The sequence below is a fragment of the Falco naumanni genome, chromosome 5 (assembly GCF_017639655.2).
Source record: "Falco naumanni isolate bFalNau1 chromosome 5, bFalNau1.pat, whole genome shotgun sequence".
NCBI lineage: Eukaryota > Metazoa > Chordata > Aves > Falconiformes > Falconidae > Falco > Falco naumanni.
The window spans coordinates 13,076,863-13,101,260 of record NC_054058.1 but is presented as its reverse complement, the minus strand read 5'-3'; the positions used below and the strand labels follow the sequence as shown (position 1 = coordinate 13,101,260).

Sequence of the window (24,398 nt, the reverse complement as noted above, 5' to 3'; positions counted from 1 at the left end):
ATGTTTGAAGTGATTTTTTTGTTGTTGTTGTTTGGAAGAAATTGATTGCAGTGCTTGTCACTTTGATGTCCTTAATTCACACTACTAATTTCATATTGCTCAAGTTAAAGAAGAGGATGGTGGATTAAAGCAAGGTATGTATCATGGTTGAACATACTTTGAGACTTTCTCTTGGACTGCCTGTCAGTGAGAAAGCTAGGGGTTAATGATTTGCTGTGTCTGCTCTTGATGTATAGATGTAGTCTTCACACACCAAGAACAGTTTTACAAATGCACATGGGTCCCACTGGATTTGGTGGGATTACTCACGTGTTTGAATGCCTGAAGGCTTGCAGCTCAGTTTTATATGATTTTTTTTTTTTTAGAATCCTTTTTAAAAATACACAGAAATTAGGCAATTTCCTTTAGACAGTGCCTCAGCCAAAGCCCACTGAAGTCATTGGGAAGACTCCCACTGTTTTTTAGCTGGCATGCAGATCTGTCCTGTATTCCTTATGGCCTAGTCTACTGGGTGTGGGTATGGGGGTGTATAACCATCTTGGTTCTTCTACAATGGCTATCCTGTTGTAGCTGAGTTACCACGGAGTAGATTGCTTACATTACTGGCAGCATAATCATTCTGGAACAAAAATACTTTGATTCCGGCATTGTCTCTATTTGGGAAGCTACTCCAGAATAAAAATTGGGCAGTGGCTTCATCTACAATAGCTGTGCTACTTGATTGCTTTCTGTAGGCAAGGTGTTTTAAACAGAGGTGAAAGGCAGTAATGTGAATCCCTTTTTACATCAGCACAACCTGTCTGCTGCGAATTTCTGCTGAGCTGTAGTCACCCTAGTTATTCTAAGACAAAACAAAACATACAACCCCCCTAAACCCAAGTGTAGACAAGCCCTTACTTTAGACTCCAGCCAAACTCCTGATCCTGCAATCAGATCCGTGTAGGTGGACCTCTGTGCCTATGACTTCAGCAGGACTCTCTATATGTGCAGATACCCACCTACACAGATCTGATGACAGGATTTTGGCCCCACACTAGTCAGAGGGCACAAGTGTTGCCCTTTGTTTAGGGATGAGCACAAGGGAAATGTGGGTTATTACCCAGGCGGTTCAAAGCATTGGAAGTGTGCTACCCTTGAGATCCCTGAGCAAACCTACCCACTCTCACATTTTTATGGAAGACCGATTTATGGAGATGTTGATAAGCAATCTGGAGGAAAAGCTTTATCTGTCATTGCCTTTTTGTACTAGTACAGATGAAGCAAAACACTCAATAAATTAACTCTTTTTGCAGTGTGTGTATGGATCCTGTGAATGGACTTGGAGCAGACTCCATGGCTGAGATTTTTGTTTCCATGTTTGGTGCCTGAACCCGTGGGTCTAACAAGAAGACCTGTAGGCCTAAGAATTTTAAGCTCATTTTCAAAGCTGCTACATTACTCTTGTCTGTTTAGCTGTTCCTGTAACATTCTAACAGCTCTATTAATTGTAAGTACTGGCTAATATGTTACACATATGCACATACAGTGTTAATTCCACACATTTAACAAGGTGGTTTTTAGAAATTCACTTACATGATGATATATTAACTTTAAAGCATGTACTTCAGAAATAAAGGAGTTTAACTAACAGCAACAAAAAAAGTTAAAGTGAGATTTACTCAGTCTCTTTCTGTGTAGTACATAAATACATGCACAAATACGGGGTTTGCAGGAGGAGACTGGTTAGTGTTTTGGGTTTTTTTTAATTAATTGGATGAGAATGTGATGCATGTTCTTGCATGTGTGTAGCGTATTTATTACAAAGAAATAGAACTGGTATTAAGTAGCATTTCCCATGAAAAATGTCCAAAGATAAGATTTTTTTAAGGTAGATTTTTCTTGTAATAAAAAAAAAAAGTTTTTATATCTAGTTTCGCAAGAAACACATTTTTCTGTAAATACAAGGACCTATTTTCTTAAGCACAAACAGAAAATCAGCCATTTATCTGTATTGCTTCCCATCTTCAGATCTCTGCTCTGTCCTTAAAAACTGTTGAGTGTCCTCGGCTCTCATCAATTAAAATAGATATGGAAGCTTATCAGCATGTCACTGGATTGGACTCAGAGAAATCCAGTTGAAGACCTGGTTAGACGTGATGTTCTGGCTGCAATTAATCCAGACTGAAGAGGTGCTGCCTCAAGTACTTATCACAGTATTATTTATCTCTTCCACCTCCACCCCACCTGCCTACAAAGGCTCTTATTCGCTCACCTTTGCCTCTGTAGTTGCTGCCTAATCCATTTCTAGCAATTTTTTTCCTTAATGTATTCTGGATATCAGTTTTTTAAACTTATTTTTAATTTGCAGTTAAAAAGTTGTCATTTTCTTTAAATGGTGAAACTGGGAAGTTGAAAATCCTATCTTGGTAGAATTTACCTCCCCACTGGTCCTGGGGTCTGTCATGGTTTCCTGAACCAGATTTTCCCTGTATCCAAAGCTATTTTCTTAGTGGCATCTACATACTGAGGTAAAGATGTTGATTAAAAAGCAAAGCCTTGTTCTGTTTTAAAAATAGCAGAGAATCTATTTTTCCATTATAGGGAAATATGAAAAGCAGATGGTAGGATTTTTTGGCAGTGGGAGTTACTTTATTTGTTGGTGGAAAAGAGCTTGTTCTGGAGAGGGTGTGGGGTGTGTGTGTGGAGGACGATGTGATTTGCATGCTCTGGTGCTGCAGAGCTGTCCCAGATGTATCTTGACCCATGCTGCGAGCAAAGCTTGAAGTAGTTCAGAGAGGATGTCTAGGTGTGCTGGGCAGCAGCCTGCCATCTTGGGTTGGGCTTGTCCAAGCAAAAGCCAGCCCAGACCTCGCTCTCTGTGGAGCCTCCATCTTTTTCTACTTCCTTCAGAAGCAGGAGCCCCTTCACTGTATAGCTGCTTGGGCACAGGCTGAGTGCATACTCCCTCTTTCCAAATGCACCTGCCATGCTTTGGTGTCAATACATGTGGCATGGCCATGTGTGGGTGATGGTGGGAGAGAGATGGGCCACTTTCCTTGGCACTGCTGCTGGCTGGAGAGGTGAACTTGGAAATATGCTTCACTTGGTTTTTGCATTAATAAGGTGGGTGTAAAATGTGGGTCTCCTTTGAAAGGTGCTGTATGGAGAAGGCAGCAGTGCAGCTGATGTGATATGTTGTGGCTGGCTGTGCATGTGTGCCTGAAATCTGCCCAGGACTTCAGAACCTAATTGGTGTAAAAGGGATATTTTGCTGGGAGCCCCGGCTTTCTCACAGCCATAGAGAAAAGCGAAGCATGCAGGGTGAAGCTAGTGTAACAAGTATGGTGATGGTTGCCCTTCTGCTGCCTGGGCATGTGGGGCAATTCCTTGTGCCTGGCCTCACACCAGCCCCCCTGGCCTTGCCAGTGCGGTCTCTTAGCATTTCTAGTACAGGGTTTGTCTTGCAGCAGAGTCCCCTCATTCGGGGGGCTCTCATTCCCCTCTCTCATAATCTAAACCCTGCTGTGAACTTAGTGCTGGCACATGGCTTAGTTTGAGCTGCGCAGCTGAGGTGCCATTCCCGTCTGCCTGTAGGCCGGGGTTCAGGTAATTGAAATTATCCCTTAGCAGCTTTAATCAGCAGGTGGTTCATTGCCATGATGTATTTTGTGATCCCAGTGTTGCTCGGGCTGACCTGCTGCCACCCATCTGCTGGCTTGATTGGGCAGAGTTACCACCCTGGGTCAGAAGGTCTTCCCTTCAAACCCGGGCTCCTCTGCCTCTCCAGCTATTATGCGTGCACTCTGTATGTTAACGTTCCTCACCCTCTATCATGAGCCATGCAACATCTGCTCAGTTCAGTTTTCATCCCCCTACTAGCTAGTGAGGAAGTGACTGTGCTTTGCAAGATGGTGGGGGATGGAAGGGAGGAAAAGCGCTAAAGCAAAAATGGGCTTGTGAGCCTGGTGGTGCAAAGCATCCCTTCTTTCAGGCCCTCTCTTTTATACTAAATTTAACTACTGTTGCAAATGAGCAGGCTTGTGCTCAGTAGCAGCATGCACTTTGTAAACTGTCTCTGTTTCCTGCCGATTTCATGTTTTGCTAGGAAGGACACAGCACAAGACTTGAGATGGGATTAAGCAACGAGCATGGGCATTAGTGGAATGACTGTAGTGAGAGATGGGCTTGTTCTCTCCCTCAGCTCTGTCCAAGGGGAAGTAGCTGTGACCTATCATGTAACGACAGACTTTTCCTTTAGTGCTGGAGCCATTCTCTTGTGCCATGCTTTAGTTGCCTCCCAAAATTGCCTGGTGCTGAAGATTTATTAAGGGCTCCATGATCTGATGTCTGTGGTTTGACAGAAGCAGCTGACAGTGCTTTAAAAGGAAATATGTTGTAATATTTCCTCCACAGAGCCACTGATGAGAAACTCTGGACAAGATTTTTACTTGACAAAATTCTGCTTTGACATAGTTGAGAGAGTCAGGAGATTTCTCCTGTGGTTTTTCATTACAAATGATGTCATCACGAGAGCAGCACCTTTTGCATCTTGAGGATCTGCCTGTCCCTGCTGATAATTCCCCACCTAAAATCTTAACTTAACGTGGGTCACATTAGATGCACTTCAGCAGCAGCAGGCTGTGAAAGAGAAGTGTGAACAACCATCTCCATGGTAAGGAGATTAAGAAGAGTCAAAGTTTGTTTAATCTATGGTTCAAGTACTTTTATAGGGACAAAATCATGTCCAAGTTGTCTGGAAGCCTGTTTTCTGCATGAAACTTGAAGAAAACGAGGCCAAAGTTCAGGTAGACTTTGGGGGCTTTGCAATACTGAAGGAGATCTGTTGCATCAGTGTAAGTAAAATTTAACTGAAGAAATAATTTATGGGTTGTTTTTTTCCTGTAAGTTCCTCCCCACCCCCCTCCCCACCATTGGCTTTGGAAGTCTTTAAATAAAGGTTTGTATTTCTGAATTCTAGCTGAATGACAGCAATGAAACAGCGTCTACTGTTTGGACAATCATCCTTAAGGTGCTCATACATCACCTAGAATAATCAGGTACAGATTTTTTTTTATATAGACTTGAAGTTTTCTGAAAATTGAGATGACATTTTGGCCAAAGTTTGTATAGATGCAGAAGAGAATCATAACCTCAAGTGCAGTGCAAGAGCAGAGAGGATCCATGTGGCCTTACCCCTTCTGCTCTCAAAGCTCAGTTAGGCCCTGCTCCTCAGTCATCAAAGCTTATTTAGGCTTTTGCTATCCACACTGGTGTGGCAAATAATAGCTAGCATGGAGAACTATGCCTTCACCTTCTGTATATGTTTAGAAATTAGTCCTGGCTCTCTGAGTGATGCTTTACCTACTCTTGGCCCAGATTTGGTGTCTGTGTGTGTGAGTGTAAGTGAACAAAGCTTACCACCACCTTACCACCCTCCCCTGCCTTTTCTTTGGAACAACAGTTTCTGAAATTGATAGGTAGAAAAAAGATACAAAGGAAAAGACAAGCAAATAGTCGTGTGGGTGCTAATGTTTTAATGACAGAAATTGCCTGTCTAAATCTGTGTCAGGGAACAAAGCACTTGTATAGTGATGAGGGTAATCCCAGGTGCAGATTGGCTGCCAGGAGTTTAGGAGTAATCTGTGGATACGGGGAAGGGGAAGGTAGATATTTTAAATGTATACATAGTATGTGAAAACACAGATGTATCACTTGTGCTAGATTTTTTGGAGTTGGGGAGCATGGTGTGGGGTATTTTTGTTGTCATTTTTGAATACTGATGTAGATTGCATGCCTTAAATGACATCCTTTAGTAGAAAAAAAACCATTTTGAGAGATTGACCACTAAAATTTTGTCACTGCTCTGGCAGTATACCTTGGAACTCCAGTTTCCCCACTACTCTCCCTCCTGTTCATATGCACATCCTTTACCTCCACTAGAGTGTTGCTTTCTCCTTGAGCTTAAGTGGTTTAAACTCAAGTTATGAAAATAGTAGAGAGTGAACAACCCTAGTTACATTAACTCTGCAGCTGCTGATGCAGTCACTGTGTGTAGCTAATCAAATGCTTTTGTTTAACCTGAGGGTCACTTTTGCTTTGGTTTGAACCCCCAGTAGCTTCAGGTAAGTCCCTGGACTTTGCTCTGGAGCAGATAAGGAGCACTCATGCATTGTCTTCTGTCTAGTTTGCTTCAGGTTTGTAACTAATGGTGGCAGGGTGGTAAGGAGCAGCAATTAAATCCTGCAACTGTTTAGTAAACCCTGAGTTTTGACTAGATGGAAATTTGTGGTCCAGTAGAAATTGAAATGAAGAGATAACATTTGACTCTTATTAATTAACACAGTTGTAAAATGTACTAGCCCACATTTGCTTCAGAGAGACTGCTTTGGGTGATTTCCATAAGTTGAAACACCACTTTTGAGACCAGCAGCATGCTATGTTTAGTGCATGATTTGTGTGGTGTTTTTTCTTATGTACAGAGGTAAGTTAGTTTGTATTAATACAAGACAACATCCCACCCCACCCAGATGACCCCTAGCGTGGCAATGAGTTTTATTGCAAGATCAGCATTGAGTTGTGTCTCTGCAAAGAATGGGGCAGCTTTGTTTCAGGTGCAGCTAATTTTAATGGATCCACAATGACCAAAAGAAATTTCCCATTTTTATGGTTTATGGTTTAATCAGAAGGACCAATTTTGCTAGGGTGTGTGAGGATGGAATAAAATGTTCTTATTTTAGAAAAAAAGACTGATTTATTCATTGTATTAACAGGCAGCTGTAGGTCTTCTCAATAGTGAACACAAACATACTTTGGTCTCTGTTCTGTAAGACTTGCTGAGGTATTTGGATTTGCAGTTGTTGTGTCTGAAGCTGGCACACCTAGTGCCCTTAGAACTTTGTGTTTCCATAGAGAGGGGGCAAAAAACCCCTACCACCTTTAATAAAAAAGTGTTTATAGTTAAACCTTGAAGTTAAGAGTCATCGCTGCTTCTGCAGACCAGGGAGTCTGTGGAGTTTCCTCCCACTTACTCTCATGGGTGTCTTGTGTTTTCTTCCCACCTTCATCAGTGAGATCTGATTCTTTTCTGTGTTCTCAGCTATATCTGGGGCTGTCAGTGTTTCCCATTTTTCCTATGCGCTAGTGAATTTGTGCCCCTAAATTCTCACCTTATAGTAACAGGCTTCTTCATTCTCTCCCCAAAGTAGGAACTCTGGGTACATCTAATAATAATATTTTCTGTTGTGCCAAGGGTGCTATATGCACCTTCCGACAGGGTTGATCCATTTTTTTTTTTCATCTGTTCTGTAATTACAGGCTTAGCTATGGCAAGGGGTATTGTCGTGCTGCAATATATCACAGACGATGTCACCAGCCAGCTATTGCAAATAATAGGGGCAGGTATTTCTGCTCACTAAAGATACCTGTATCTCCATTTCCCGCTTCTGCAATTTCCAGTGTTCATCAAAACCTGTAGTTCCTGGTGTCAGTAGGAATGTGCATGTTTGTTCATAGATTTTTCCTTTTTTTTAAGATCAGTTTATGCAACATCAAAGTTCTTGCATTTATTTTTACACACTTCCAAGTTGAGATTGACGTGAGGGGTCCCTGTGAGGCGAGGCTTGCCCAGCAGCCGCCTGCCGCAGGGCCCGGCCCAGCCGCTTGGCCGCAGCACCCTGAGGAAAACCTGCTTCAGGACGGGTGAAACACCACGGAGACAACGAGGTGTGAGGGAAAGAAATGTGAGGAAAGGGCCCTGGGAGCACGGAGGGCAGGGAAGGAGGGAGCTGCAGGCCTGGGATTGCCCTGCAGCCCTCGGAGAGGAGGCCTGTGCCCCCTGAGGGGCCGAAGGCCACGGCGGGCGCTGGCGCTGGGGCAGGGCAGAACCCCCGTCCCCGGCGCCACCCAGAGGGGGCAGAGGAGGTGAGTGATGCGAGAAAATGTAGTGAAAAACCTAAAACTACAGGCAGGAATTGTAGATAACAGGAACCATCAACAGGCAGGCAGGAGCCTTGCTGGGTGCGAAGAAGGTCTGGGGCTCAGCCCGCTCAGCACTTCAGAAGGGACAGTTATTACAGATGCAGATGAGCTCCACAAGAATGTAGATCAGTAGCCTTCTGACAAGGATGTGCTAATTGCTAAAAGAAAAACTACTGAAGTGCTAAGACTCAAGGGCACTAGGATAAAATAATTGTGGTACTGGGAGATCACGACCTCCTACTCAAATGCACTCCCCCCCCCAAGAGAGTGAATCCTCCGCTTGGGGAGCATGCCCAGTAAATTTGAAATGAACTGTACCTTTAAATTGAAGCAAGAAAGCAATTTAACCAGTACTTAGTTAGTAGGTGTAGACTTTGGGCAGAACTAACCAACTTAACCAACTTCACTGTATAGATATGTATTGTGAGTACAAGTAGGTGTGCAAGTTAGGAGGAGTGAACCCCCTTGGACCTGGTGCCGCAATAAACATACCTGCTTTATAACTTATCCTGAGTTATAGAGTTTAATTCTGCACGTCAAGATGACTTTCAGCACAAGTTCCTGATTATTACTATAAATTTTGACATTAAGGTTAAAGTAGCAATGGCAGTATGTAATACACATATATAAGTGTATGTGCATATGTGCGTGCATGTGTTGAAAGACAGCAGAGCTTTGCCTGGGGGCCTGTCTACTCTTCCACCTATATCAACTAATCTAACAAAAAGTTTTAGGGTTCTGTACAAATGAGGCTACTCTGCTTTTAGATGTGTTAGTATCTGTAGTATTTCCTGCCTGGGGCCTTGAGTCATTGTGTTTTTATTGCTAGGATTCTAGTCTGGATGGGGACATGAAGATGAGAAGCTTTTGGAGTAAATAAATAAATGGAGTTTTCTGTGGCAGTTTAGAGTTATGTAATTTTAGCGCTGGATTAGCAGGCAAGAGGCAAGTGGAGTCATTGCTGGTTGTGTGATGATTGCAGTTTATTGTGTGAATATCATGCCATCATGCACACAGCGTGCACCATTCTGTCTCATTCAGATTGGATTCTCCTGGTGTGAAGAACCATGCCTGCCATTAGTGGGCTGTCTGAATGTCTGAGCCTAAAAGTGGCTCAAGCATGCATGCTGTGGAGGAGGAGCCTGTGTAGGATGGCTGCACTATACCCGTGAAGTCTGATCCACACAAGTTATAAACATCTAGGCTGTTATGAGAGATCCTTCCTCACACTCCTATGTGGTTACGAATGTAGATATTACTATTGAACCCCTCCACGGTGGCCACAGAGGGAGCTGGACCAGCTTAGACAGCTTACAGCCATAGGGGATGGTGTTTCTGTTGGGCTTGCAGGGTCAGAAGGGCTGGCTGTTCTCATTTAAGATGATTTTAAGGGTTCCTGTACAGCTGCCTTTGTGATGTAACTGGAACCTTGTGAATGATTTTTTTTTTTTTTCAGGTGTGTAAGCAGTGGTGCCCATTTACTTGTGCAGTAGGTTTGTAAATCCCTCAGAAATTGTTTTTAAATCACTTTGGGATCCTTGTGCCTGACAGGCAGATCCTGTATAAGTGCATCGCCCAGCCCTGCTGAGGCAAGGCAGCCCTGTGAAGCCCAAGCCTTCGGGAGCAAAACTAGTTGCCAGAGAAGCAGGTGTGTCAGCTCAAAGTGGCCCTTTGAGAGCAGCTGTAAGCTCGAACTTTGCCCATTTATTTGCTCAAGGTTTTATCTCATCCTTTATTATACAGCCCAGTGGAAATGAATATTTACCATGTCAGTTAAACCAGGACCATCTGAGTGGCAGGCTCCATGAGTACTACGTGGCCTCGCGGGTGAAAGAGTGGAGTGATACGTGAGTGTCAGAGGGGAAGGCCATGCTTTCTGTGCCATTGGAGAAGACAGGGACACCTGAGTAAACAGTGGGCACCCAGGGCTGTGTGGGTAGGGTGACTGGTTTGGTATACTCAATTGATTCCCTCTCGCTGCCCCCCCCCCCCCCCCCCCCCCATTTTTTTTTCTCATGCCCATAGAATTTTTGTTCTGTGAGGAAATTCTGACGTCAGAGCAAGACAAGAGTGCTCTGAATGGAAGGCTAAACTTGCATGTTATTTTTCATTTTGCTTCAGGATTTTGAATGTGGATAGCAAAATTAATACTGAAACATATATTTCTTCTGAATTGAAGACTAAATGTTCCACTTGGAAAGTGTAGGACCACAGTGTGCTGCTGTGCTTGAGACAAGTTATTCTGAAAAAAACCCAGCAAACCTCAACATTAAAAAACCCCTGTGTAGAAATTGAAAGGGCTATTTTTGGTGCAATGTGTTGATTCTTAGCAAGATTGTGTGTATTGAGGGAAATGTTTACTATAAAATTTGTTACCACTTCTGGTCTTCTGATCCCTGGCAGTGGACTTACAGCCAGGCAGTTGCAATTGATGATCATTATTTTTTGTCTGGTGCGTTATAGGAGGATAAAGCAGCATAATTTTCTCGGATTGGAAACTGTTTGGTGTTGGAGATAAGGCTTCCATATCCACATACAGTAGCCCAGCCTTGGTTGGGAATTAAGCATGTGTACATAGGGGAAGCCAGGTAGATGCTCAGAAGACCTGCTCCCTGTTCCTGGCTCTGCCTACCTTGAGCAGTTCGTTTCACTGCTCTGTGCTTCAGTTTCTCATTTGATCTGCCACAGAACTTAACTGTTTAGATGTTAGAACAATTTGAAATGGGACTGCCTGTCACTATTCAAAACAGCTGCTCTACCTCAACACAGTCTTAATAGTAAACATAAACAACTATGGTCTTTGGATGTTCAAAATAAATTTAGGAAGATTCTAGTTAATTTTTGATTTTTCAACTGTGTTACCAAGGGATTGATCTTTGGACCTATATAACCAAACTTTTTCCTTATTTCCTTTCTGTTATTCTGCCTTTCGAAGGACTTTGTGGAAAAGAAAGCAGAATAAAAATCTCACAACCGGTTTGGCAGGTCCTGTATAAACAGGAGAAATGCCAGGAAAACTCTCATGTCTTTGTTGCCAGGTTTTTTTTGTTTTTTTTTTTTTTAAAAAAATTCCAGTTAATTTTCCCCTAATGGAAACCTCAGCCATCACTATGTGTGAGCAGGACCGTGGGGAAGGGCATGTGGTGGAAGGGGCTGGAGGATGCTTGCTAGAAGGAACATGTGTGTCCTCAAATACTGGGAATGTTCCTATTCTTGGGCAGTTGTCCCAGTCACCTTCTTGGCTGTAGGAACAGAACTGTTTTGTCATGCTTCTTGTAAGCAGGTTGGTTGGGTGTTGTTTTTTTTTTTCTATTCCCCCATCTCCTCTGACAGTCTCACAGCTCAGCTCGAGTGTTAAACACACCCTGCTTGATTAGATGGGGGTGATTGATGCCCCCCTGTTTTGCTTTGCTTGTGCCAGCAGAAAACTCTGCTGGTTTTTAAGGCCATTTAGCAGTGAGTTGGGTTGGTAAGGAGACCTGCCTTCCTAACTGGATCTGTGCCGTTGTGTAACTGTGGGAAGGGTTGGAGTGCCTCTGTCCCTGATTCTTATGGCAGAGGAGGGATGTGTTTCTGGAACGGGTTCACAGCTTTCTTCTGATGCAGGCCATCTCTGCTACCACTTGTGAGTCAAAGGATTTCAGTCAGTGCTTTGACAAGGAGGAGCATTAGAAATCAAAAATGCTCATGGGGAGAGTGTTTAAAATCAGTGCTAAAATGCAAAGTGGAATGATGTCTTCTCAGAGCTTTTGCATGATGACTATATCATTTTACTTCTCTCTTGTAGCTCATCCTGCTGTTTCCAGAGCAGCAATATAATCTCAGAAACACGGCCATATGGGTAGAGTGGCGAAATGGGAAGTAGGCAACTTGCTGCTTCTTCCTACATCTCTCTTCCCAATTGTAAAAGAGGATTTAAAAAAGATCCTCTGGTGCTTCTCAACCTTGACTGTTTTGGCTTTGAGCTCTTCAGGGCAGTCCTCTGGTCGGTGTTTCTGCAGTGTCTTGGACAATGGCCCTGTGGTTCAGCTTGCCTGTGAGTGCTATCACTATATAAATGTCAAGGCCTAATGGCTGGGTTCAGATCCCGATAGAGTTCTGAGGAGAGAATATTTTCTAAGGTGTTGAAGTAGGTTTTCATGCACCCTGTGCTCCTGATGGGCTAACCACCTAATTTGCATATGTTTTGGTCCCTCCATGTGTAAAGCTATAATAATGCTTCTCCTCATTGCAGGAAAGTGGTAAAGGTATTACAGGAAATACTGAAATAGTGTAATAATGAGGACTGCGGACGAGCCTTCAAATTGAGTCAAGACAGGCCCAGGACTAGCACTTTACACTTTTTCTTAAAGGTGGCTGCAGTTTGCTCCATCAGCTGGCTCAATTCCCAAGCTTGTCATTTATATAGTGAGGCAATATTTGCAGCTCGTAAGCAGCCTTATGGTAAGGATGGAGTGGCTCTCACTAGTGTCCGTTCAGCTGTGAACCAGCAATGCATAGCTGTGAAAACAAGCCAAAGATAACCAAAGTGAAACTTCAGCACTTCTCTTCTGCCAGGAGCAATATCACAACCAGTGCTTTGGGATTATGAGCTAAAACAAAATAATAATTTGAGGAAGAACAAAAAGTGATGCAAAGGTTGAAAGGAACAATTAAAACAATTGGGGAACTTAACAGACAGGAAAAACTATGGCAGAAGGAGAGCAGCTAAACTGGGATTTTTTGTACTTAGCCATCCCAGGGCTTGACAGACCTGTGGGATCAGCATTATCCCATTGCCCTGTTGATACAACCAAGGCAATGAGGGCTGTGGTAAACGCCACAGCTTGTTTTGGAGAATCAGTAGCAGGTCTGGGAACAGACTTCTGTCCTTCTCACCATTTCTCTTCAAAACACTTCCATGGAGCTCCCCCACACACCCTCCACGTGCTTTGTGGTGTGGCATCTGCCACCCAGCCCCATACAGCAGCACTATGCAGGGGGTGATCCACTTCTTGTTCCCCTGCTGAGTACTGGGAGTGCCGCTGGAATTTCCAGAGTGAAGGAATAAGGGCTGTGTGGGATGTACCCTGTCACATGGACAGGACATACCTGGAAGGCATCTCTTGTTTTCAGAGCAGTTGGGAAAGGTTTGCTAATAGCTCTCCTTACACAACAGAATATTCATCCGCTTAGTTCATTACTTACTAGCTCCAGGCAGGGACATTGCAGATTTGTTAATGGTAATGGCCAAATCATTAGAGTGTGCAGCATTAATGGAGGAGAAAGCATTTAATAAAGAGCCATCACTCGACCCTGTCATTGTCCCTGGAATACAGTCAAATTCAGGCTCTGCTCTCCTCTCACCTATCCTTTCTTAAAAGGATCGCTTGCTCGGAAGCATCACCTTTTCAAACACATGTGAAAGCTCATCTTTTCTTGAGTCAGATATGCTGTACCATGACTGGCTGTTTCTGTACAAACTTATTTAAAAAGTCTCCTTAAAGTTCTGCCAATCCCAATGGTTCTGTGCTGGAAGGACCACGTTTTGTATAGCAAATAACATCTTTCTGTGCCTCAAGCTATCCCCCAGGTGGCTTGTTTACTTTTTCTAAGTAATGTTTTGTGTCTGATGCACTGATCAGCAAAAAGTTCAGTTTCTTATAGTTTGCATTCTCAGACCCATAGGTTGCTAACCGGAAAGACCCTCCAAAAGCTGCTAAATTGTTAAATACATTGTAAAAGAAACCCAACCCCGACTCTTGTACAGGTTCACCTGTCTGTAGGTTTTATTTCTTTTCATGTAACTCTGTTTCCTTCAGTGTTTTAATCACAGCTTCTTACTAGCTTGTCCTTCTGCGGTATGTCTTCCAGATTATCTTGCCTTCCCTCTGTTTCTTTTTTTCTTTCCTTTTGGTTGTTGGGCTGTATCTATCATAACTCTTTCCATCTCTGTAGTTCCTTTATTCCTTCCTTACAAGCTAGACCTTCTGACTCTTGTAAAAATTGTCTGACCTGCATATATAGATGTGTGTGTATATATGATGCAGAATGAAGAGCCTGAAATATGCAGGTTTCAGTATTCTAAGTGAAATTCTATCAGCTGTTTTTTATATACTTTCCTTTGTCAGCTAGAGTTTCCTTTTTTAGTCACACTGTTCTCATGTTGTGCACGTTAAAAAGTAAGTGGCTGGAGTAGGTGAAAGATAGTGTGAGAGGAAGATCGTAATTTGATGTTTCTTCCATATCCAGTTTCTGTACAATAGACAAGGTCAGTGCAAGTATGGTCCTTTTTAGGAACTCCCTCTGCATTTAATATGCTGGGAGTCAAATAACCTGAGTCGTTCTCATATTTTTATAGTGGCAAATATCCATCACCACTTGTTTCTGGACTAGCCTATTAAGACAGTCTTTGAGAATGAGTATTTTGTTTGGCCGTCTTTCTCTCTTTGTGGATTCTGTTCAGTTTTCCTGGGCACCCAAGTGGATCTGCCCATTTTTTCACCAACAGCCCTTATTATAGCTATTCTTTTCCTGGGATGGCCTAGATTCCCTCTGGAAAGTTGCCTTTACCTACTTAGAGTTGTTGAACAAGGGGGTATAGCACACTCCCTGGCATGCTGTGTATGCTGAGTTACTTTTATGCCACTTGAACCTTTAGGAGCAGCAACTGTAATGTGTAGGGTTAGACCCAGGTTTATCTGTGTATTTGGTAGATCCTTTTTCATGGAAAGTCTGCCAGAAGTCTGAAGTGTGATGAAATGCTGTCATGAAAATGCGGTGGTGCTTTGTATGCCAATAGTATTCTGTTTTGATGGTGAGGAAAGTCGTAAAGATGTCACCCATGCAAGGTTAAACTATTGTCTCACAGGATAATAAGTAGGTACACCAGTTCTCTGGTCTGAGTGGTCTTCCAGTGCCAGAACTCAAGCCTGCAATCAGGGCTGTCTTCTCAGTGCCTCCAGCAGTAGTTAACTTTTCTTTGTAGAGGAGAGAAGTTCTCATGCTTATCAGGATAGGCACCTATGTGATCACACATGAAGAACTTTTTTCTGGTTTGTTAAAGTAGCTGTTTTTTGGATGTGTCTGTATTTTTAAATGGTAACAGATATAGGATAATTATGCATGTCATGATGCGATTTGTTTCCAAAGAGGTATATATACATACTGTTCACCCTCAGGTTCAAACTGATTTTGTGTAGATAAGGGAAGAGGGTAAACTTGAGTGATTGAACTGGAGAAGACAAAGATGTGAACTTTTACTTCCACTAATGTAAATCAGGACCAGAACCATTTTTTAAAAATAATCACTGGAGAATTTTGCAGGTATAGATGGGAGCAGAGTCCAGGTGTGCAATGGGACCAAGAAGGGTCATTTCTTATGTTTTTAAATTGTATTTTTGAAATGTGTATTTCAGAGTGTTGTAGCTCCTCAGGAATTTTGTTTCCATCAGTGACTGAGGATTAAAAGAAGCTATGACTTTCATGTGAATTACTCTCCCATGATTTTTCCACTACTTAACTGATGGGCATGTAGATAATCCATGGCAGTGAATGAATTGACCTTGTCCATGTGACAGTTCTGACCTGTGGTTTGTGCTATGGAAACATTTGATATCCCTTGCTGTGAAAGATCCTGTTCATGGTAATTGTAGCTTCAATAAAAATGTTCAGAAACAACCCTTGTAGAAAGAGCAGAAATTCTGATTGTCCTTGGAAATGTGTTTGAATACATAGTAACATTGCAGCTTGCCAGTATATTGACAGCTCCATGATGCAACCAAGTGAAAAGGTTTGTGCTGCCATGTCAGCCCTGAGATGCTGAAGAGGAGCTCCAGGATTCTTCTTTCCCTTAACATGTGAGAGGGCAGCTCCCTGTACACCATGTTTCCCCTTGGTTTTCCCGTCTCAGTTTCATGGCCTCCAGAAATTTTGCACTGACGTGAGCGTATGACTCCAGTAACGGGCATTCAGGGTGAATTCCCACGCATACAGGCAGAGTTGTACAACCACCGTATGTTACAGAGACGAGGCTTCCCAGCACTCCCTGTTTTAGAAAAGAGAACACGAAAAATATGCAGTGAAGTATCTCTGACACGCAGCTGTCTAAGCCTGGAAAGTCTTTCTCTGTTGCCTTCCCTGCTGCTTACTCGCTGGCTACAGTACTTCAAAACCTATGGGTTTTTTTTCTAGCTGTGCAATAAACTCTTTGAGTCTTATGTTTTATTTTGTGCTAAGTGAGTGTGCTAACAAAATCATGATGTAGGTGCAAAAGGAGATGCCTTGTGGATCAGAGCAGCGGCCCACCTTCCTCCATGCCCTGCTTAAATGGAGGTCAATAGCAAGTTCTCCAGAGGAGTGTTGCAGTGACAACCCCACAACGTAGATTTTGGAGTTGCATGTGGAAAGGAGCCAAGGACAGACAGTTTCTTAACATCAGGCAGTTGAATCTGTGATTGTCTTCTGCCTTGAAGTAGTAGGTTAGGTGGGCCAAGTCCCAGCTTTACTGCCACCTTTTGGAGCCTTGCTTCACAAGGGTGGTTGGAAGAGTCTTTCACATCAAATACATATGTCTTTACTCCCGTTTTGCCATGATTCCACTGCCAAATTCTGAACCAGAATCTGTCTCCCATATATATTTTTTGCTGCCTAGCTGGGTTATCTATGGATAACATTCTTTATTATTAATATAAATGACTAATCCTTTCATGAATCTTACTAAGCTTTTTGCCTTAATGTTATCCTGTAGTTTTACCTGATACTATCTTCCAACAGCCTGTTTCTATTCCCCCATTAGCAGTGACCTCAGTGCAGAAATACTTTTTGAGCATGTGGTTCAGCTAGTTTTTTGCTTCATTTATATTTGCTAATTTGAGGTATTTTGCAGTGCTTAGACAATAATGCAACTGTATCATGGCATTTTCAACAACAACATTGACCTCTGCAAGCTGCCTTTTCACAACACTCGAGTGCATCAGTATTGCTGTCTGTACAATTTTAGTTTAATTAGAACAGTAGCTGTAATAATTTTGGGAGAAGCATGAACTTACCCACTGTCTCCTTTCCCCTTCCCTTTTGTGATGAACTGTTGCACTTCGATGTGTGTTTCTTATTTGCTTGAGTAAGGATTGAGATGTGAGAGGCTAGCCATCTCCTGCCCCTGTGCCAGGAGGTTCGTCAGAGGCAGGCTGGAGGGAGGAGGCAGGGAGGAACTGAACTTCACAAAATCACGAAGGTCACTGAGACAATCTCTGCTCTCTATGTGCAGGAAATGAGATGTTAATCTTTTCCCAGTGCTGCTTTGCATAAGGTCCATTCCAGAGAGCTGTGTTTGTTTTAATTTCTCTAATTACTGATAGTGTGCTGATTATGCTGCTATAGATTTGACGTGAATTGCTGTATTAATGGGATTAAAAATGAGAAGTCTGCCATGGAAATTAAGAAGATGACAGCAACTGGGGGAAGGGAGGGAAGTGGAGAGTTTAATTCATACCCCGGTACTGCAGAGCTCTACTTTGCTTTTTCTGGAGCCTGATCCTTTGTCCCTGGCAGAAGGTGGAGTATGCAAGCTGTAACATTGACCAAAATCCCAAAACATTTTAATTGTGTATCCAGTGCCATACAGTCTCTTAAGGGCTCTGATTTCCCCCCTCCTCCCTGCAACTCATCTCATAGTGGTCTCTTGGACTTTCATATCCAGCTATAGTATTGCATACAAAACACTGGTGAACACTGTCTTCCTTTCCTTTGGTCTTCCCCTTGCTTGTTTCCCTAATGATTAACTTACTTGAGTCTTCAGCTGTTGTCCCCTGTGCTACTCTGTGGCTGGTTTGCTGGCATTGCCCGGCTGAGTGCCCAGACATGCAGGGCCTTCTGAATCTTTCCTGCAAGAGCCTCATTCCCCCTCAATAACCCTTTCTCTAAGGCCATTTCCCCTGCTCTGCCATACATAAGGTACCTACTCCTAGGAGGATCCCCAGCAGCAAAACCAGCCAAACAGCCCCCCCCGCCCCGACTCCCCACAGCTCCTGGTCCCTTGGCTTGTCTTTCCACTTCCCGTGCCTCAGTGTGCTTGCTGAAAGAGATAGCAGCTCTGGTCCCGTGTGCTTGCAAGAGATGAATGTCCTCCATGATTCGCAGTATACAGTGTTGTGTCCAGCTTTCACAGTCCTGAGAGCTACAACCATGTATTTCAGACCTTGATTTACACAGGCCAAGGGCATGTTTCTCGGGGATTGTTAAGCCTAGGGCTTCCTCAGAAATCTACAAGGGCACCAGAACATGTGCCCCACTTGCTAGTGCTGCCCCCTCTGAGTGGACATCCCACAGGCGAGGAGCTGGAGCAGGGTGATGGGATGATACCCAGGGAGCTAGAGGCTTCCCTTAAAGCAGTGTCTTGCTGCCACGGTCCTGTGAGTAAGCAAGGATGTCCTGTGAGGTAACTGACAGGTAACTTTCTCTTCCTTTAATTCTAACTGTGGGCTTCCCACAGCAGAAATTACTGTATCTCCACCTTGCAGTAACACCTGCTTCTCTGGGGAGCAAGAGGGGTCTGGGCTATTTGGAGAAGCAAAGGTGAACAGCAAATGCAACAGGACAGGCGTGGAGTGGCACACATACACCAGCACCCTGAGGGGCAAATGCATGTCAGCTTTTACTCTTGGTGAATTTCACCCTGTGTGGTATCATTATATGGGGTATAGGAGTAAGTTTTTATGCAGTGATAAGTCAGATAGATGCCTTTTCTGTCCAGCACAGGGTATTTGCACACCACCTTGGCTGTTTTGGTTTCCTGAAAACTGCTGCATAGGTAATGCATTTCTTTGCTTTATCAATTAAAAAAAGTTGTAGTATACTGCCTATCCAACTACTAAAGTAGTCATGTCATTGGGACAATTTGAGGGCTTGCTTAGCATGCTTTCTTACATATTTTATTATCATTTCTGCAAAAACATGTATGTCCTTCGTTCCTGCCATCTGAGTGAAGTTAGTAAAGGGACAAAAAAACTATCAGACTGTAAGCTGGAGAACATTCACGATGAAGGCTGCTGCTTTGGAGTTTGGAAGGGTGTGATTTTAACAAAAATGTGAAGCTGTTTTTACTTGCAGCCTCATTTATCCTCAACTGTTAAGACTTTTTTTTTCAAAATGGCTATAAATTTAATTTTGCAATTTTAAAAATGTTTTTTATCATTATTCTTATTTTAGCAATAGAAATTATTTGTGTTCCTGACAGAATTTTCTAACTGTTCAGGTAGGTTTTGTCTGTGAAGGATCTACCCCAGTTCTTCAAACTGAAATCGGTGTGTGCTTTGATGACATTAGGAGTCTAGTCAGCTGTTATCTACATTCCTACTAGATAATCATGATCAATATATCTTCTGAGTTACCTGCCTTTTTTAGACAGGATGATCTAAGGCTTTCTCAGCACCTGGATGTTTAGTATTGTGTACTTTTCTAGTACAGAGAAGAAAACCATAGCTTGTCTTGATTCTTAGCCATGTGTTTCAATCTGTCCCTGCTAGATCGGGGAGGTGAAAGTGTGCCCCACTCTTAGCAGACCTCGGTGATTGTCTAGATGGCACTGTTGGAGCACCAGCCACTAGAGTAAACCCCAAGGAGGGTCTGTGTAAAGGTTTACTTAATGCATCTCTTCCTTTATTGTAGTCAAGGTGAAATTCCATGGTGAAACTTTCCTGACTCACTGGAAGCTGAAGAAGCCTTTAAAAATGATGACAGCAAGCAATATGCCAACTGTTTTATCCACCTCATTGTGGCTACTGGCAAAATACTAGGGAGCTGTTATTTTGAAGTTGCTTGTACGTGGCAGTTTTTTGGGCCGGAGCGTTTGGTTACTTGTGGGTTTAAATGTTTATAAGAGTCCCCTGGAAGGCAGCATTCTGGAATGTGGTAGTGGCAATCTCTTTCCTAGCACTCATCACCAATAATCTCAAAGGACCACACCAAATGTGTATTGGTTTAGCCTCTTTTACCAGGAGACTGAACTGCAGTAAAGCAGTTGGCTCAAGTACACGCAAGGTTCATGCTGGTTCTGCTACCAGCGCTACCTATCCTTCCTCCAAAGCTGTTGCTTGAACAGCCCTGCCATTGAATGATCTATTCTTGGCCTTAATGCAAAAGGAAATATTAGATGGACTGTTTAGGAAATTCTTTCAGAAAAATTCTTAGTAGATGGAGTGTCTGGTTGCATAACCTTAGAAGCATGAGATAACAGCCATGTTTTTGTTTGATAGATCCCATAGAGAGAAGCACTAGGCAGTTCTGGAATTGTGAAGATTAAAGCAAATCTGTTCTCAGTAGTGTGAGCACAACAGGTACCTCCTGGTCGTGTGACTCTAAAAAGCCTCAAAATGCTTGGAGGAGGGAATGTGACCTTGTGTGTTCTTGCATCCGTGTAGGCCAGGAGTTGCGTGTAGCTTAAGCACAGAGCTATGGTAGGTTGTAGAACTGGACTGATGTTTTCAGTTCTGCTTCCAGCCATGTTACTGACTCATGCTGCAAACAGAAATGAAGCTCATTTTTCCACAAGCCTGGTGCCTTGACCTCCCTGTGCCATTACCATTCCACACCTTTTGGAAATCTGGCCGGGACAGTTACAAGGGCAACGCTTTCAGGATGCACTTGTTAAATGTATTGCCCTTGAGAGGCACATGCTGTCCTTTTTCAAGACAGCTTAACTCTGAAATTACTTAGCTCATTTGAGCTTTGCTCCTTCTGTAACTCAAGTTGTCTGTGTGTCTAATAAAAAGAAAAAGACTTAACTAATGTCTGTAAATTGCTTTGATATTTGGGTTAAAGGTGCTGGGAAAAAAGGCAGGATTATTAAGAGAGGGCATTTCAAAGGCTCTAGTAGGAATCGGATACCTAACTCCCCTTTGTGCCTTGTAAAATGTGTTCTGCAAATACTACCAATTCACACATTACTGTGGGCATCCAAGGTGTATGGAAAAAAGTAACTGCATTTCCGCAACTTCTTTTTGGTTTTTACTGTCCTGTTCTTATGAATACTAGGAAACAATGAATCAAATGTATTTATTTAGAACAGTAAATCTCAATGAAGCTGCCTTGGTATATATCAAGCTACTGTATGCCTTTAGGAGGTTGATCAGTGTGGAGAGAAAGGCAGCAGGTACTGGAGGCATAATGTCTTCATTTGATACAGCCTCTCCTGGGTGTTGAGGGAAGTGTGTGTTCTGGATTTGATTTTGTCTTCTGCTTGCACTTTCCTCCTGCTGTTGGCCAGTGAGAAGACCCTTTGAAGCCACTGTGACCTGAGGTTGGGTTGTATCCTGTGTTCTTCGGGAAGGAAGAAAAGGACTTCAGATCTCCCATGTATCCTCTAGTCCCTGTTTGCAGAGGCAGGCATCTGTGTGGCTGTGTTTAACAAGTGTTCTTCTTTTTATAAATTCTCATTCAATAAAACAAGCAGCTGTAGTGTGGTTCGATTATCTGAGCTGTGGATCATAGCAGGAAATGCTAGGAAGTGGCTGGTCTCATTGCGAATCGCTGTTATTATGCACCAATGGTGAGAAGGTGCAAATGGGCAATGAGATTGCAGAATGGGCAGGGACAGTGGCACCTTGCAGGAATGTGAAGCGTAGTCAGCTGTTTTGGGTCAGGGAAGGACTTGCGTAAGGTGAAAGCAGAATGATGTTTTGTAGCTCCACAGGTGTGTCTTTCACCGTGTCTCAATGAACACCCCTGCTTGTTAACTAAGAAAAACTAAATTCAGATGAGCTAATGGATTTCTGTTGCCTGGACAGTCATGAGTAGCAAGAAACTGACTGAACACAGTAAGATGTTAAAGGGCTTTGTGGGAGACTGGGACATGAGGTTGAACAATTTCTGGTTAAAAAGTACTGAGCTGAAAGCCATGGAGGCTGTAATTGCAGAAATAACATAGTGATGGTGGAGTGAACCAGGCCTGTCTTCCCACCCGTCTAAACCCAGAATAGTTAGAACAGTTAATTCTCTACATGTCATCAGTCTTCCCTGCCATGACTGTCAGCAGTGGCGGCTATAGTGTAGTGGTGGGACTCCAGATGCTGAGGCAAGACTTCTGGTTCTGTGTGAGCTCCTGAGCAGCAAGCTGATAGCAGCACCTTCTCCAGAATGAACTGGGCTTTCTTTGAAGTGGTGGCTGAGAGACGCAAGACTTTCATGGTGCTCCATGTCCCATTTCTTTTTGGACTTGTCACCTAGTCAGCCTGAAAAGTTTTCTGCTTTGGTACATTTAGTAGGTATTTACTCATGTTGTACAGACCTTTCTTTCCCTTTGGTGGTCACGGTGCTAATGTAAGTTCTGTAGGTGCCTCTGTTGGCCTCAGTCTAGTTCCCTGCTGCATGACCATAAGGATGTTGTAGTTTGTAATGGAATTAACTATCTTCTCTTGCTCCAGTAACGAATTTGTATTTTCCATTTGACAGATATCAGGGTCAGGGCGGGGTACTCTTTTGCCATATACTCTTGCACAGGTACTCTTTTGCAAATGCTCAGAAATGAAGGTAGCTCTTTTTGCTTCTGTATGTATGTGGATGTAAATCTGTGCTGTTTGCACTGCCATCGTTAAACGTCAGCAGCACAGTTTTGGGCAGTAACATGCATTGCCTTCTAGGAAGCATATGATAATGATTTTTTTTTTAATGATCCTGTAAAGTTGTGGCTGTGTATATTTACAAAGGGTATAATTTGTGCTGTGATTGGAGTACAGGCTCAGAATATGGAAGAATTTTCCCATCAGATCAAATGAAATTTCAGTCTTAAATTTCTTGGCAGACGTTTTCAGAAATAAAAATCTAACAGTGACAATTATTAAATTCATGCAACATTAACAAATTGCCCTTTAACTCTGTTTGACTGTCCTTGTGTAGCTGCTTTCTGTATGCTGACTTACTTGGTTGCAAGTTAAACTACTTCAAAGAAAGTGCTAATAACTAGTTTAGACAAGAAAAAAAAGGTACTGCATTACTTAAGCGTAAATAGAGTAGGTTTTAGTGATAGAGTATGGTTTTCTGCAGCAAGAAAACTAATTCCTTAGTGTCTTTTAAAATGCTATGAAGGAGTAAAGCATTAAATACTTGATAAATGTACTCACATCGTGACTGATCTGTTAGCATAAGATTAAGTGGTTTTGGCACTTTCTGTAATGGTACTCATGCACGTATCCTGGAATTGCTGTCAAGATTTTCAGTGACATAAAAACCTCAGTCTCCCCACTTGTGTGTCATTTCCCTTTCCTCCCTCAGCAAATTTCTGAGAAGACCCTTGGAAACTTCATGGAATTTTGAAAATGAAACTTACTCCCCTAAAAGCTGTTCGGACCCTGGCTGCAGCACTGGGCAGCACGTCGCCTGTGCAGCGCTTGCCTGCAAGTGTGCTGTGCTCCGTGGCTCCCCGAGCAGCCGGGTGCATTGCTAGTGCTGCTCGCCCCCACCACCGCGCACACTTCCTTCCTTCCACCCACTTCCCCCACCCCTGCCTTGTTTCACACCTCTGTTTGTTCCAAAGTTCACGTTGTCCTTTTTCTCTGCCTCCCCACTCCCCGCTTTCTTTTTAACAGCAGGAAAGAATTTCGTACACACCTCCAGTGAGCCCGGTACCAAATTACACTTCCTCGTCACCACTACATGTCCCAGTGCCTCCAGCGATCAGGATGGAGGAAGACACGATCAGACTGCCAGCACACCTGCGTGAGTGTCAGCGTGGAAGCTTCTTACTTTCTTGGATCGAGGAGGGTGCGGGGTGGGATGAGGAGGTGTTTCTGTTTTTATGGAAGAGAGCAGGGAAGCCCCTGGCTTTAGACTTTATTAAAAAAAAAACAACAAAACACAAAAAAAACCCACAAAAAACCCAAACCATAAAAGCTCTAGCTGATTTGATTTTTCTAAATATTCTTTTTAACCAAAGAAAATTACTTTTAAATACAGTACATTATATCACCCACCCACCCCACCCCCTGCACCCCTTGTCAAGGATTTGGCTTATTTCTCATGACAGGCACAAATGTGGAGGTTTTATTTTGATGGGAAGTGTTATGTTTCTTTCCATGGTATAGGAATTGCTCAGCAATGTGCTGACACAAGGTCAGAGTTTCACAAACTGTGGCAAGTGGGGTACATTTGTGCTGTGTGTATTTTTCAGGTTGTTACAGGTCTCAATATTAAGTACTTGTAGTGCCCAGGCTCTCTACTACAGAGCGTGTGTGCTGACAGAGGCAGTGGGAAAGGAGGAAGAATGAGCTTAGCTGTGCACAAAAGGATGCTGCAAAGGAGGAAGGGCATATCACTGACATTGGAACAAAAATTGGAGCTGGGGGCAAGGCGAGAGCCAGGAGCTTCCTTGCTGAGACAATTCAATGTTTGAGGAATAGGAAAGGCCAAGGGCTGTTGGCCAGCAAGATGTGAATTAGTGAGATAGGATGGAGGACAAGGAAAATGGGAAT

General features: G+C 43.1%; 1 protein-coding gene across 3 annotated transcripts in view; it reads left to right on the top strand.

Annotated features, from left to right (window-relative positions):
* The window catches only part of ETV6 (ETS variant transcription factor 6), a 140,056-nt gene that overhangs the window by 23,903 nt on the left and 91,755 nt on the right, over positions 1-24,398 (top strand). Inside the window, exons 1-2 of one of the 3 annotated variants that reach the window (XM_040594820.1) lie at positions 5,019-5,036; positions 23,517-23,646. In XM_040594820.1, coding sequence (XP_040450754.1) covers positions 23,610-23,646 — 37 coding nt within the window. In that variant the 5' untranslated portion in view covers positions 5,019-5,036; positions 23,517-23,609. Of the gene's footprint in view, positions 1-5,018; positions 5,037-23,516; positions 23,647-24,398 lie in introns of those variants that run through there. The other 2 variants (XM_040594818.1, XM_040594817.1) reach the window with 2 other exon arrangements.